This window comes from Astatotilapia calliptera, chromosome 3 (genome assembly GCF_900246225.1).
Source record: "Astatotilapia calliptera chromosome 3, fAstCal1.2, whole genome shotgun sequence".
NCBI lineage: Eukaryota > Metazoa > Chordata > Actinopteri > Cichliformes > Cichlidae > Astatotilapia > Astatotilapia calliptera.
The window spans coordinates 24,768,255-24,784,567 of NC_039304.1; the positions used below are offsets into that span (position 1 = coordinate 24,768,255).

A 16,313-nucleotide genomic window follows, 5' to 3' on the forward strand; every position below is an offset into this window, starting at 1 on the left:
ATATTGCCATGGGAGCCCAAGTTTTGAAGAGAGATGGCACGATACCACTCTTTTATGTCCGATTATGTCATAAATTTGGATATCTGCCGATAAGATGTGAATCCGATTTAGTGTATTTTATAATCAATAAAACTTGTTTAAAAATATCTTGCTGCATTTCGTATAAGTTCATACTCCATTCTAAACACTAAAGCTATTATGTTAAACCTGTAGGCAACAAATACAATGCACACAAAATATTTCATAGTTCAGCAATACTGATCAACTCCCAGCAAAAAAAAAAAAAATGCTTTCAGTGTGACGTAACTCCAGACCGCATTCATCTAACCCAAACACACACACAGGCACTAACATTAATGAATGACTCATAAGAAGGGCGGCGCACAGAGGCTGCCGTATAAGGCATTAGCAGATAAATAGAGTCAGCTGCTGTGCGGCTCACTTTGCTGCCACACTGACAAGATGACACGTTTTTCGGTCTCTACGCTCATTCCTCTTCTTTTTATCAGCGGCGTTTCTGGGAAACTGATTCAAGCCGCTGCAGGAGACGATGTAACGTTTCCCCTCACAGAGGAGTGCATGAAAGGAAGAGGCACGCTGAAACGTCGCCTGCAGGACAACAGCCTCCATTCGGTCGGGGATCTCGACGGCAGCTGGAAGCCGGCTCCAGGTTATATTAGCAGGTTTTTCCAAAGCAGCGACTCTGTGATACTGACAAGTGCAGATATCAGTGATGAAGGCTATTACGAGTTTGACTGCAACAACAAGAAAGAAGAGAGTGCACAGCTGCAGGTATTCATACCTTCTGATGTTTTTGTACGCGAGGGCGAGGATGCCATCCTCCCGTGCCGCTCCATCACAGCAGGTCAGTGGGTGAAGTCTGTGCGCTGGAGGAGAGATGGAGAGGTGGTGCTGGATGTCCGGTCGGGGAAAACCACATATGGGAACGGCTTTGATGAAAGCCGGGTCTCAATACCATCAGACTGGCACCAACGAGCAAACCTGTCCCTCATCATAAAGCGAGCCGAGGCGAGAGACGGAGGAGTTTATTACTGTGACATCGACAAAGTGGAGAAACACCGCTCCGCTGTCCGCCTGCACGTCTCCACACCACCAACACCACCGAGCACCACATCCCAGCCTACAACCACAGAGAGGGTAAGAACACAGACTGCATTTAAATGGTTCACATTTGACAGTAAGCATTAAAAGTCCACTCAGTTACTCTTCCGCATGCAAAATCCCACATTCAGAGACACACAGTGCAGATAACAGCCCAGATCAGCAAGCACACAGACAACAGTGACTACAAATGTAGTTAGTCACTGCTGAGCTATTATAAGGTTGTAAAGTGGAAGGTAGTAAAGTGCAATGCAGGTGCACAGATCTACTAAGGCGGGCAGGGGGTGGTGGGGTGGAGACACTGTAGGAATGAGGTAATATAGGTTATGAGGGTAGCCGGGTCCCTGTAATTTAGTGGAAGCTTTAGCAGAGCCTCACAGTCCACGTCATAACAGACGCCAGTTAAAACTGCTCACTAACATTTCTGCTCTGTCTTCTTGTCCTCTGCAGCCATCAGAGTGCTCCGACTGGTCATGGAACACTTTCTCCATAACGGCAGCTGTATTTGTGATCGTTGCCCTGCTTGTTTGGCTCTGCTGGTTTCTGAGGAACAGGATATTCAATGTGTGCTCTCGAGGTTTTCTCTGCAACGGCACAGAGGAGGGAGGAGGAGGGGCTGAAGAGGGCAGACGGGAACCCTTACTTTAACCACCACTGATGAATGAAGAACAACAACAGCTCATCCCTTTAAGTATTTGAACTCGCCACCTTTATGTCGGCACCACTGTGCAACTCCACTTTCTCAGGTTTAGAAATCCTCCGTTTTCCTTCTGCTGAGGCTGACTGCTGTTACAATGTTTGAGATGGTCTCTATTATTTTGCGTTTGTCTTCCAATCAATGAAGTAATGCCTGTAAATCATCTGCTTACATAATCAATGCATAATTTAGCTTCAAGATGGATGAATGAGATCTCTTCAGTAACAGAATCAGAATCGTGTTTATTGGCCAAGTATATGTGCAGACACATACAGGGAATTTGTATATTGTCCTGCCTGTTTGTACAGATTTAGTCGTTACTGTGTTTACTTTGCTTTTTGTAAAAAGCTCAGGGAAGCTGCTGTGTGCCAATAAAGTTTTAAGTGGATAATAAAGTGACCTGATGATGATTACAGTCATTCATGATTTTATTCAATTTGCACATTAAATGACTTCAAACGTTTGATGGAATAAACACTGAAAACCTTTGAACAAAGAACATCAAGATATCCTGACAAAACTGTTTCCAGTGAGAAAGGCTGCAGGTATTTATTTCACATAAATACCTGCAGCCAGCGAGGGAAAAATTCACACCAAAGACATTTGAATAAATAACAAGTGAGAGAAAACAATGAATCCTTCATTGTTTGTTTGTCTGCCGTGACGTCTGAATAACTCTTTTGCACTAGCAAAAAGAAGGGCGAGGCTGCCATCCCGAGCCAAGAAACTTTCAGGCTGATCGCTTTACAAACTCGTGAATCCTGTGATGTGACATTGTTCATCCTGTCACAGCCTCTTGCCATCCCTCTCATATGTCATTAGCCCTCACTCTTCTGAAGTCGTGTAAACATAAGGTTTATCAGAGCAAAGAGGTGAACGGCGCTGTTTTAAAACATGGTAATTTAAAAAATATATCTACAGGAGATTTTAAAAAAGGGAGAATTAATACATGTTCATCTGATCCCAGTTTTGATAAGTACAATATACAAAACAGACTTATTTACTTTGAATATGACTTTTTTTAGTAACTTGTTCAAATAATGCTAGCGAATTATTTTACCCATATTATTGTAAAATTGCCATACACGTAAAATAATATGGGTACAGGTAATCACAGAATTCTTTTGCATTTTTGTAAAATTCTGTTTTACTGGGTTTTTTTACTTTTTGATGTATGTATGTACGCACAGCCTTTGTATTGCACATAAGGATGAGAGCGCGATGGTAGAGGGAGATTGCTCCAGGACAGATACAACAGCAGTATAATGTTAACGCAGCTTGCAAGCACCGGCACAGACAGCATGCTAACGCTAAGGTAGCCAGAAATCCAGATTAGTGTTAAAGCTCAGTAAATGCTGATACCAGAGCAGCAACGAGATAAAGTGATTTGCTGTAAAACCAGACGCTGCTGAACTTCAACAGGTCGAAGAAATGAACTTCTAATGACGTCATCTAGAATTACAAATGACTGCTGAGCTTAAAGACAATCAGCACACGCTGCGTGAGTGATCTGTTTCACCGCTGAGGCGGATTTTGCGATGAATCTTAACAAACACAGAGGAGTGTTGTAGTTATGATAACACCCCGAGGCTGTTCTGGAGCTTCAGTGAAGATTATACGGTCTGTCAGCGTATACTTAGTAAAATAATGTGACTTAAAGCATAGGTTAAATATTATAATATGAATCATTCATTCTAAAGAGAAATGAAATCAACAACTGAAAAAGGGATTTAAAAGGAAAATCGACATTAAATCGTCTATCCCTCACGCCACTGTTTGTGTGTAGTACAAAGCCGAACACACACAAGAGGACGGAGAGAGCCAAAAAATAATGTTATCGTTTGGGCTTGATGTCACGCTTTGATAAAGACTGGCATGATGCCCGGTAAGAGAGTCTGACTGAAAACTGATCATGCTCAATGTCAGAGGAGGTTTGTGTTGTTGAAAAGTGGCATCCACAAAGCTTTCTATTATGTTAACCTAAAGTAAGTGAGCCAAGAGAACAAGGACATATTTGGTGTTGTGACAGCGTCATGTTTCCACAAGTTGTGTGATCGTTTTACTGTGGTGGATGAGTAATTTAGAATCTGCACTCTGTCAACATCATTTTCTGTTTGTTTGTTTGTTCAAATGTTTCTCGTCTCTTTGGTGAAAAGTGAGTTTACAAGGACATGATATGTAAACGATAATTTAAACGAACCATGTACCAAACACAGAGAAAGCAGTTTGTGACAAAAGTACTGATAGCTCAGCAGACTGCAACCGGACATTGAACTAAACTTGAGGGAGAAGAAATCCCCCCAACCCTCGGTGAAATTTGTGCTCTGAGTTTATTTCAAGCACAGACAAAAATCCCCCAATCTAAGAGGACAACACTGATGAGAGAGAGGTTATCACAGCCTAACCCACAGCAGAGTCCAGCATGCATCTCTCAGGTTGGTGCGTCCCTTTGCTTTTTCCCTTTTAATCAAGCAAGTGTCGTCAGTCCTGCACGTTTCTCTCTCTCCGTTACTCTGTGACTGTTGGCGACTTGTGGTTGTTTGTCTGCACGCTTTGTTAACCATCAAGCTCTCCGGGATTTGACTCGCACATGCCCAACTTAGTTCAATAAACATTCCAACGTCAGGTATTTGACAGGTAACCTGTCATCTTATCTGGATTAATTACATCAATTACGTTTCATATTTGAATGTGAATAGTTTAGACTGAAGAGGATTAATAGCTAGTTACAACAATATTACCGCCCATCCCTCACTGCTGCTGTTTTTCTATTGTTTTTAATCAGTAACAAGAAAAACTTATTGGAATGTGAGCAAAAGAAAGCGCCAAATGTCATCACTTAGTCTTGGTAAACCTTTGATAATGACTCTGGCAGGCTGCCCAGTGAGGGAGTGGCTTTGACTGAGAACAAGCAATCGTGTGCAGGAGGTCACCGGAGACATGTTGTTTTGTTGTGTTTTATTTATTTAATTTTGTATTTGATTCATTTATACAACACGGACGATACATGTTAACATGGCTGCTGCATTGAAAGCTAATTAGAAGACCTTGTTGCATTTAGTGACTCCACAACATCAACAACAATTCACAAAGATAACAGGCGAGGAAACATGAAACCCTCCAGGCAAGTATTCTGAGCAGTCTCAGTCTAACACACTGTAAACACTGCAATAGTTACACATTTTTTTAACATGCTCATTTTTATTTAGTGCTGCTGTAAATATTTCTGACATTTATTTATAATCACATCTGTCAGTTCTTGATATTTATTATAGAACGGTTTGTATATATTATTACTCTTTCTTAAATCTGTAATATATTGTATTGTTAAATTGTCTGTTTCGGCAACTGCAACCCATCATTTCCTTAGAGATTATTAAAGTATTCTGATTCTGCTTTCATTTCAAAGCTTTCATTTAGTCTGTTTCTATTTAAACTTCTGTCATTTTGTGTTTATGTTATTAGCATTTATTTGTATGCATGTAAGTGAATAAATAGATTTCTTACAATGCTGGGATGCTCGTTTCTTCTGTCACTACAGCAGCAGTCCACTCCACAGTGAGTCAGGCTGTGACGTCACTGTCAATCCTGAAGCCAAGTAGGTTGAAGGTGAAGATGCTGGGAAACTTTCTGATTCTCTCTGCATTTCTTATCATATCTCTGATTTGTCTGTGAGGGGTTTCCTCTCGGCGTGGCACTCCTTTTGCCATCTTTTGACTCTTTGTCCTTCTTCATTCCTCAGCTGCATGTTTCTGGCCTGGAGGAGCTCATCTCTTGGCTTTGTTCTTTGCAAAAATTAAAATTAAAAAATGCACAGTCTAACCTGTTTGTCCACATTCAAGGCCCTGCTGCTTAACGCCACACTGCGGAAAAAACACTCGTGTGTGTATGAAGTCAAACAGGAGAAAATCACAGGTATTAACAGATCAGGGGTAACTTTCTTCAATGATATTAATGAAAGCGACATCCAGAAAACCTCATTAAAACCAAAATGTCACATTTCGCAATATCGCCCAGCCAAGTTCAAACATGTAGCCACTCATATGCTTCTGCCTGAAGCAGCCCGAGCAGAACTGTGATGATATCAGAGAGAGAAAAAAACACTTTACGAAAATGAATCATCCGAAACAGAACTACGAGGGCCAAGTTCTGGAGTCTCATTGAGGTTACTAAACCAGTGCTTAAACTGTTTAGTACCTTACTGTTTGTGACAGTAAGGCCACGTTTGGTTGTTTTTGTGGACAATCATCTGCACAGCAAACACTAAACGCTGACTGGTTGACAGTTTTCTTTCGACAATGTAGAAATGCATAAAATAAAACAAACAAAAATCCCTACACCTTAAAACATCAGATGGTGGACTTTCTGTGTGAGTGCTGAGAAGGTGCTGTGATTGTTCCTTTTAATCTGTGTGCCTTCTCCCGGGTCTTCCAATGACCTTATTTGTTCTCTCATCCAGACAAATCAAGCAGGTGACATTGAAAACACAGACAGGGAGAATAATGTTACACACCAAAGGATTGTTATGTGTAAATCGGTGTTTGTTCAATGAGAAGCTGGAAGATTGCCATCCACCCAAAGGACTTGTATTTTATTGATATCAACCTGTTGGGCCACTTTCTCATTCCTCTCGCATTTGTTATCATATCTCTGAGGAGTGGCACAGTCCCTGCACGCTAAATTTCCGCTCGCAGTTTATTTCAAGCATAGACTAAAAAAAAACCAATCCAGGAGGACAACGCTGATGTGAGAGAGATTATCACAGCATAACCCCCTTGGCCTTACCAGATTAATCAAGCACAACGAATCGTTTTAAAATAAGAAAGCATGAAAACAGACGCGAGGAAATAGAGACAGGTAATTCTTAGGTTCTTTTCATATTCTTATATGGGTGCCTAAGCTCAATTCTTGAGGGGGTGGGGGGGGGGGGGGGGCTGTTGACAGAATAAACTACAAATGATTCATTTCAAATGAATCATTTGAAAGACTGCTGAGTTTAGGCAAACAGCAAACGCGCTGCATGAAATATCAGTTTCACTGCTGACGCGGATTTTGTGGTTAATCGTATAAGTGTTATGAGATTAAGACGTGGATCTAGAAGCTGTTTTGCAGCTGCGGTAAAGATTCGTGGTGCATTCCTGACATCCACGTCTACTGATTACATTAACGTGACTCTGATTGAAAACAAGGGATCGTGTTTGATGCCAGGTCATAAGTTGTTTTGTTGGGTTTTATTTATGTATTTATTTATTTATTTATTTATTTATACAACAGGGACGATACATGAATGTTGTATCGAAGGCTAATTTGAGCACCTTGTTGCATTTAATGACTCCACAACAACAACAACAATAACAATTCACAAAGCTAACAGGTGAGGAAGCATGAAGCACTCCGGGTAAGTATCCTGAGTGTTTGAAACCAGTGAGCCCCACCCGACCAGCTGGTTTAAAAATAAAAATTCCAATATGCGCTCATCAACCAGGATCTATTACAGCAGTGCGACTACATATATTTATTTACAAAAATTTACAGTCAAACCTGGAACATTTGCGACGATTATAAACATCCTTATTTTTTTTATCACTGATCGACCTATCGGTCTTTTTCTGTATGGTATCGACGCATACGCTATTGTGCTAATGCATCACACGAACCTAGGGTCCGGATCTCCCTCCTTTCACAACCAGTTCATTCAATAAACCTTCGCAGTTCAAGTGCATCGTCTGATCGATGTCATCACACCTCAGTTTGAATCAGTGAGCAGATAGCTCAGTCATCCAGAACAGTCAAGCAGAACCTAAGCACAAAGAATAGAGCAGGTTACACAACAAAGGGAAATTACGCATAAAAGTGGCTCAACAAGATTATATCAGATTATCGTCCACTGAAAGGACTTTTCTATTTGATTTATTTATATAACGGGGACGATACATGTCGTCTGCTTATCCCAGCTGACTTAATGATGGACCCTGCAGTACTGACCTATTCAGTGGATGAATAATAGCAACTCTTTTTACGAGGATGAAAGTCGAGGGAGCACTTAACACTTCAGGTGAGTAGATCATCCTAGATGTCTGTTAACCTGTGAGCCCCTGCCGACTGGCTGAACTCCTGGTCACATCATTTTTAACACAAGTACAACATTATTTCATTTCTGACAGAGGAAATTTGTTTGGGTGTTCAGGAACAACAAGGCTCAAGCCTGCCATGAACTGGAAGTTTGTGAGTTTTACATCAAGATCGGCATCTTCATGCTCCCCTGAAGTTTTCAGCTGATCACGTGAACGAGCCAAATAGAAAAAATGTGCAGAGACGAGACAAAGACTGAGCTATTTGGCCACAGTGATAACAGGTGTGTTTGGGAGAGTGAAGGTGAGGCTTTGAGACTTCAGAACGCTGTATCAGCTGTAAAGTATGGTGTGTTGCAATAGTAATTTTACAATGTATGTTGAAGGGATATTACTGCCCTCTGTTGGTGTGTCTGTGCATTACAGCAATAAAAGGTGTTCGTTAAAAATATCAGGTTATGGGCCCAGAGGTCACTAACACATTTTTTGGGAGTCATAAACAGAGTTATGGGATTCACAATGGAAGATAGACTGTTTAATGACAAGCTGAGTGGACTAGAGAATTGGGCAACGTGGAAATTTCAACTGGAGCACGTGTTGAAGGCAAAAGGACATATGGTACAGGAGACGGAGCAGCTAATGCCCAAGCACGAGCTGAATTTGAACGTAAGAAAGAAAAGGCATTTTCAGTGCTGGTACTGAATGTAAGTGCACCCCAATTGTACTTGATAACAAACTGTAAGACCCCCAAAGAAGCATGGGAGATGCTAAAAGCACAGTTTGCAAGAGATACTGTTGCTAACAAGCTATTTCAAGGCTAGGTGTATAAGGACAAAGAGGACTCATATGAGGGAACCTTTGTTGTAAATGAGTCATGTAAAAGTGATGCACAACAAGAAGAATAGTTAATTGATTCAGGAGCGTCAAAACACATGACATGGAATAAAAAAGCACTACAAAACTACCAAGAGTTTTCAGAACCACAAACGGTGAAACTCGGTGATGGCAGAGTGGTTGAGGCTTTAGGTCATAACAATGAAAAAGTTCCAGCAAGTATGTGGCATCTGTCTTCCTTCTCTCACCCCAACCGGTCGCAGCAGATGGCCGCCCCTCCCTGAGCCTGGTTCTGCCGGAGGTTTCTTCCTGTTAAAAGGGAGTTTTTCCTTCCCACTGTCGCCAAAGTGCTTGCTCATAGGGGGTCATATGATTGTTGGGTTTTTCTCTGTATCTATGAAGCGCCTTGAGGCGACTTTTGTTGTGATTTGGCGCTATATAAATAAAATTGAATTGAATTGAATCAGCATCTAGGTCACACTACAAATCTGAAAAAAGTCAAAAACTTGGTAAAAGGAGTTACCTTTACAAAAGAAGAGGAGGACACTTTTTGTGAAGCTTGTGTTGAGGGCAAATTATCAAGAAAACCTTACAAATCAGTGGGAGAAATACGATCAAAACGCAAGTTGCAATTAGTGCATAGTGACGTTTGTGATCCTTTTCAAACTGAGTCACTAGGAGGAAAAAAGTACTTTGTAACTTTCATTGATGACTACTCCAGATGTAGTAAAGTCTATTTTATAAGGGAAAAAACGGTCCTGAGCAAGTTCAAAGAGTTTGAAAGAATCTTCTCAAATGAATGTGGACAGGGAGTAATAAGACTCAGAACTGACAATGGTGGGGAGTACACATCTAAAGAGTTTCAAGAATATTTGAAAGCTCAAGGCATCCACCATGAAATGACTGTACCACATACACCACAGCAAAATGGTGTTGCAGAGAAAAAAAAACAGAACTCTTGTGGAATCTGCTAGAAGTATGCTGTCACATGCAAAGTTGCCAAACACATTCTGGGCAGAAGCTGTTGCTACTGCAGCTTACATACAGAATAGGCTCCCAACATCTGCTTTAAAGAACGAAACACCCTGTCAGAGATGGGATGGGAAAAAAACCCAGACATTAGCCATATGAAAGTATTTGGTTGTGTTGCTTATTCTCATGTTCCAGACACAGAGAGAAAGAAATTGGACAAAAAGGCAGTGAAAGTTCGTTTCCTGGGATATGCAACCAATGCAAAAGGCTACCGACTGTGGGATGAGGAAAAAGGAAAAATACTGATTCGACGAGATGTGGTCTTCAATGAAACAGAGTTTAAATGCAAACAAAGTGAAAATGATCTCTGTTTGGGTGACACTACACACGGGTGAAAGACAAACGAGTACTGAGGAGGCTGTCGCCAGTGAGGCAATAAAAGGTGTTCGTTAAAAACATCATAGTGCTGGTAGCATCAGGGTCTGTTTTGCTGGCAGTTCAAAGAAATAATGAAAAGACTAAAATTGTCATGACATTTATGCCCATGATGAGTGGATGTAAAGTCCTGACTCCACAGCTTCAGGTCAGACGTCTGTCTCGCCCTGGTTGTTGCTCTCCTTTTCATTAAAGATGTTTCTGTCTGTGTATAGGTTTGTTGTCCTGCTGCTCCCTCATGGTGCTGATTTTCTTTGAGCAGTTTATTGACTGATTTTGACATTAATTTAACAGGAATATTAATGAACCTAAGTGCTGTACTTTATTGAAGATTTTATTTTATTTTATTTTACAAGAAGCTTCTTGAAGTTTTTATAAAGAACAAAGTAAACAGAGTACAGACTAAAAAACAGAGCAGGACAAGTGCTCACTGTAAATGAATATATTTATTGTTCAAACTCTACAAACATGCAGGAAATATCATGTGGCCAATGAACAAGTTGTTTAAGGACACTAACGGTTCACTCTGGACTCTAAGAATCAGTTTAAAAGCAGTTATTTGGCTCCAGCTTCACCAGAAACCCTATTTGCTGATTGTCTGAGTTTCAGACTCCTCTATTTCTAAAAGATGCTGAGTTAGCCACACATCAAAACCACACAGATTTACTGCGTGGTAGAATTATTAAAAGTGAACTTGATGCAAAAGAATGTATGTGTAACTTCATTATATGGAAAAAGTAAAGTCACAGTTATTAAATAAAAAACAGAATCCCTTAAAGTTCTAGACATAGAAAGAAGTCCAGCTTGAACCTCTGAGGGTGTTTGAAGTTGAACTGTAGTGTTTTCATCGTGCAAGCAAATTCATCACATTTTGTCACTGTGGCCTGTAAACAACCCTAAAGCAAACAAATGAAGGACCCTTAAACTGTAAATCTTTACTGGCTGGTGGTTTATGGTTTCAGCAGCAGCCCTTCATACACTCACTGCAACCAACTGACCCACAAACCACAGCAGCGCACAGGGTGTCCTCATGAAATAAACCAGTGAACTAAATTAAACTTGTTAGCATTAAATCATAATAAAAACCTTACCCTACAGCCAATAATCTAAAATGAACATTTATATCTACATTCAGTCTCCTGCTCAGTCACACTTGGTGGCACCTGGAACCTTTAAAAGGTCTTTTGGAGGCCTGAAGACTCTTTTGTCCTCAACACAATGATAATAAATTCAACTACTCAACGCAGACTGTTGCATTCATTAACCATAAGCTCCAGCCTCTTACAGATCTATGAAGAAATCATAAAAATTGATTATTTGCTGTTGCTATAACCAAGCTATACCTTCTTTCTCAGGGCAGACCTTCAACTGTACCAAGTGAAGAGCTGCCAAGAAGAAGAAGACACAAATAAATAAGTCAAAAGTCAGAAAGAAATCTCTGTATGTGTGTATTTTATCTTTACACTGTAAGTTACCAGTGTGCAGATATCTGCTGTTTATTTTGCCATGAAGACTTTCATTACACAGTGAAATAAAGGTTTGGACTTTGGTACTAAAAGCAATGCACTACAAAAAGCTATTTCTATTCATTTTTATAGGCAGTATAACATCAGAAGGCTTGGCAGGGCAATTTTTAGAGATGTGCTTTTCTCCTGATTATAAATGATTGGTCATTTAGTGGACTGTTTCGGACACTGTCTCCTCTGCTCTCTTCATGCATGTACACCCTTGGTCTTCTCTCTCCAGCCCCAAAAGAACTTGAGAGTAAAAACAATCACAGATGTCACAGCTGCTGTTATGATGATTGTGATCCATATCCAGTGGTAGGACTCCTGCAGACGGCAAGAAAACATGAAACTCTGTGTTAGTCAGTGCAGTTTGTTTAAACTTTAAATGCCTTTCAGTTTACAGCAAATCAAAGATCACACAGTTTACAGCAAAACATCAAGATGAAATGTTCATGTGCAATCTGTGATCTGACTAGAAAAAAAAGGGGTTAATCCCAGTTTAAGCCACAAAATCACCTGTAGGTGCCTGTTATCTTGTTAAATTCCTGAATGACATAGTTAAAACCTGAACTGTGAGTCTTTGCTGCCAGGACAGAGATCAGTGTTGTTGTAATCGATGCTGTCACAGCAGAGTCACCCTGACACAGTATGGTAAAGTTATTCACACTCAGAAAGTCATCAAGGCATCAAGTGCAGATGTTGTATTTAAAGCGTTTCTGCTCTAAATCAATCGGTTTGCAAGACAGAGCAGGGTGTGGTGCACTTACCGGTGGTTTGCGCACTCGCAGGCGGACAGCAGAGCGGTGTTTCTCGGCCTTCTCTATGTCGCAGTAATAAACTCCTCCGTCTTGTTGCTGAGCTCCCTTTATGGTGACGGACAGGTCTGCCCGTCGGTCCCAGTCAGATGGTATCGATACCCGGCTTCTGTTAAAGTCATCCCCGTATGTGATTTCCCCTGTCCGACCATTCAGCTCCAGCAGTACTTCCCCGTTTCTCCTCCAGCGCGCAGACTTCACCGACTGGCCCGCTGTGACGGAGCGACACGGGAGGATGGCATCCCCACCCTCGGATACAGCAACTTCAGAGGGCACAAATACCTCCAGCTTGTAAGCTTCCAAGTGTTTCCTGTTGCAGGTAAACTCATAATGTCCGTTGTCATTGAAGTTAGCATTTGTTAAGATTAACGAATCGCGTCCTACGACCACGCGGTCAGTGTAATCTCGCCCTGGCTTCCAGTAACCATTTAGAGATGCGATGAGCTGAGTGCTGGCATCATCCAGCCGCTGATACAGTGTGCCCTCTCCCTTCCTGCACTCCTCTGAGAGTGGAAACTCCACATCTGCCCCCACAGTGGTTTGGATCAGTGCTCCCAACCCCTCACAGATAAAAGGAAGAAAGAACACAAACACTGATGAAAGGCTCATCCTGACCATCTGACAGTGAAGTGTTTCCGTTATCAATCTTCTGCGTTATCGCGAAGCTCCGTTAGGTTTAGAAACTGAGAGAAAGGCTTGCTACATGCGCATGAACTGATGTGATGTCAGGGTCCGCCCAACCGGCATACACCAGCATTGTAAATGGCGCTAGCCTAAATAGATTTCTGCCCCGTGTAACTGAAGCTGGCAATAAGACGTAACTACATGTACAAGGTGCTGAAATCCAACAAACATGTTCTGATCATCACTTTCTGTTTGGTGGTGCTGTAGCCACAGAACACTCCAGTGTCCATAACATTATTATATTGTTCATAATATTTTATTATCATTAATTTACGTGGGAAAAATCAAAGTGAGCCAAGTTGTGAAATGTGTTGGGCAGAAGCTACATGACAGGAGGCTGTGTGAGAGTGCTGAGCAGTTTAAACAAGTGCTGTGTGGACCTGAGAGGTTTACTGTGAGGTCAAAGGTCAGCTCAGTTTAATTGTGTTTTTTTATACAGCCTACAGTGATGCAGAGAAAACCTCCAACAATCAGGTTTCCCCCCTATGAGCAGGCTCTTTGGCAGCAATGGGAAGGAAGAACCCCCAGCAATTATGTCATACTTAGTACAACATAATTGGAATATTATTCTTTTTTTTCTTTTTTTTTTACATGTAAATGTTGATGTGATTTCATTTTTCGTACTTAACTTTGGACGGAGCCTCTATGATAGAGGCTTCTGCAGCTCTTAATCAGTGTCTCCTCATTAATAGCTGCTAGTCTGTGTGCAGCTGTTTTATGAAAGCCATTCAAACTTTTAGAAATCTCTAAGAATGATGAAGAAGAAACACTTCCCCACCCAGGGAGGTGGAGGTGGCTGGAGGTGCAAGGTTTTTGGACACCTGCTCAGGGCGGGCTCAAGATGCATCAGTGAAAACGCCTCCATTGTTTTCAATCACGCATTTTGCAGTGATAGTAGTGATTTGTGTTAAGATGTGGCACCCAGAAGATGCATCTCAAAGTTAAAGTTCTGTTTCTCTTTAGCGTAACTGCTGAAGAGGAAGAAAATACCACTCTTCTGTTCCGAGACTGCTGATGCAGATATCTGTGACAGAGCTTTTGCTTGAACGTGGCACAGGATACAAAGAAAGATGGGGGAGATTATTTTTGTTACATACAGAGTGAAACATCTACAGCTGTAAGCTCCATTATAGTTAACCATCATTTTGTTACGGGGCAGAAACGTTTTTCTAATGTTTCCTTACAATATTTATTTTACAACATCAAGCTGTTATCATTTCAGACCACACGGGGGAGCCCTTTATATATTTTTTGGACTAAGCAGTTTAGTCTAGCTGTGAACATGTGGGGAGAGAAAACATAATCCTTTATTTCTGTAGAGGTTTCTAGTCATCCAGGTCATCTTAGTCTATGGAAAGAAAATCTGGACTTCTTTAAGTTTCTTGAAGACGTTTCACCTCACATCTGAGAAGCTTCTTCAATTCTAAGAGGAACTGGTGGAGAGTCCCAGATTTAAGCCCTATGGAAGTGTCCCTAAGAGCGTCATGGACCCCCTATTGATCCTCTGCCTAAGCAAAGGTGTAAAAACGGCTGTGAGTCACAATCAGCCAAGGTTTAGGATGAACCCTTTGTAAGACTGGCATCCCCTGGGTATAGACGATGGTATGTAGGGCAGTCAATGACTTTGTCCTTTTCAAGTTTTTGTAGGCAACTTATACGTTATTTGTGCTTGATTTTGGGGTCTCGTTATAAGGCTTCATAGGTATTGAAGTCACTGCAGAGTGTAGTAATGTTTGTGTAATAAGCTGCTGTGTTTAGAACAACAGTGCACCTCTTATCGGCTGGACAGCCTTCTTTTCTTGTATTGTGAGGTTGGACAGAGGAACTTTTTGCACTGTAGAGGGTGGCTAAAACTTTCCTCCTTATTTGCTCTGATCCTGTTTGTGTTCATTTATTAATCATTATGGTTGTTTCTGTGTCTGTTTTGAAGTCCACTATGGGTTGTAACTGCTCCTGAAGGTTTTTCATGTTCGAAGTAGAATAAAGGGCCATGCTCCAACTGATGTTCAGCCAGTATTTTAATCTTCTTTTCACCAGCAAACACCGTGAAAAACTATGGTGAAATGATCAATGAAAAACACGGATATTACATCAGCAGAACAAAAATTACAACTCAAATAAAACATACACACAAAGTAAATGCACCAACATACCGTGTGCGCCTTTCTACTGAACATTCATGAGCAATTGTAGTCCATATTTTCTATATTTCCACCCTTTACACAGGCTAGCATTCTCTTTCTGGCTCGAGCCTTCAGTCTCTGGTGACACGTGTGCTTAATTGAGCCTCACCCCAAAGCATGCGCACCACAAAGCGCCACACTCAGGCCCACCAGTAGGTGGCGACAACACAACATGAATCCAGATTAAACACCAAATTTTTCAACATTGCAATCACATAATAATTACATTTCAATGCGACGGCTACACTGCCACCAAAATTACAAAGGATTTCTATTTACAAGTGTTAAACAAAATTAAATCCTGTAATTTTTAATAAATTGACAATCAAACATCAACTTATGTTACAAAAAAAAAAACACTTCTTAAATAAACTTATAGATCACATATTATGTTTGTGTTCTTAACCCTTGTACTACTTCACTGTAGTTTAGACCCTTTAACTAGTACCACTAGTTTCTGAACTGGTCTCTCAAGAAAAGAGACTTGTTTCAAACGTTCACCTTTCTTTCCCAGATCCTTTTGCCCTATTTGGATCTTAACCTTCCGCACTAAACCATCATCATCTTCATTGGCTTCAACCACCCTTGCCAATTTCCACTCATTTCTTGGAATATTGTCCTCCTTTAAAATCACTACATCTCCAACCTGTACATTTTGTTTAGGAGTATGCCATCGTTGTCTTAAACTAATGCTGGTTAGGTATTCCTTGCGCCACCTGCTCCAGAACAACTCTGTTAAATATTGCACCCTCCGCCACCTCTTCCTGGCGTACAAATCTTCTCTTACAAATCTACCAGGAGGCGGAAGTGGCACAGACTCTTTCATTGTGAGCAAATGATTAGGCGTCAAAGGCTCAGCACTGTTGGGGTCGTTGATTGTATCAGTAGTGAGTGGACGAAGGTTCAAAATTGACATGGCCTCATAGAAGAAAGTTCTCAATGAGGTGTCATCCAACCTCCCTGTGGCTTGGGCTAGGACAGAACTCATGACA

The 16,313-nt window shown here is 41.1% G+C and overlaps 1 protein-coding gene across 1 annotated transcript; it reads left to right on the plus strand.

Moving 5' to 3' along the window:
- The first annotated feature begins 388 nt into the window (after window positions 1-388).
- Window positions 389-2,214, plus strand: LOC113012753 (uncharacterized). Its single transcript, XM_026153080.1, has 2 exons — window positions 389-1,158; window positions 1,573-2,214. Exons 1-2 carry the CDS (start codon window positions 463-465, stop codon window positions 1,768-1,770), a joined length of 894 nt encoding a protein of 297 aa, XP_026008865.1. The 5' UTR covers window positions 389-462; the 3' UTR covers window positions 1,771-2,214.
- Window positions 2,215-16,313: the final 14,099 nt, after the last annotated feature.

Excerpts from the sequence above, each read along its gene's own strand:
- LOC113012753 (XM_026153080.1), top strand. The coding sequence starts at position 463 with ATGACACGTTTTTCGGTCTCTACGCTCATTCCTCTTCTTTTTATCAGC. Across the intron at positions 1,159-1,572 it reads AGCCTACAACCACAGAGAGG|CCATCAGAGTGCTCCGACTG; the intron begins GTAAGAACACAG and ends TGTCCTCTGCAG.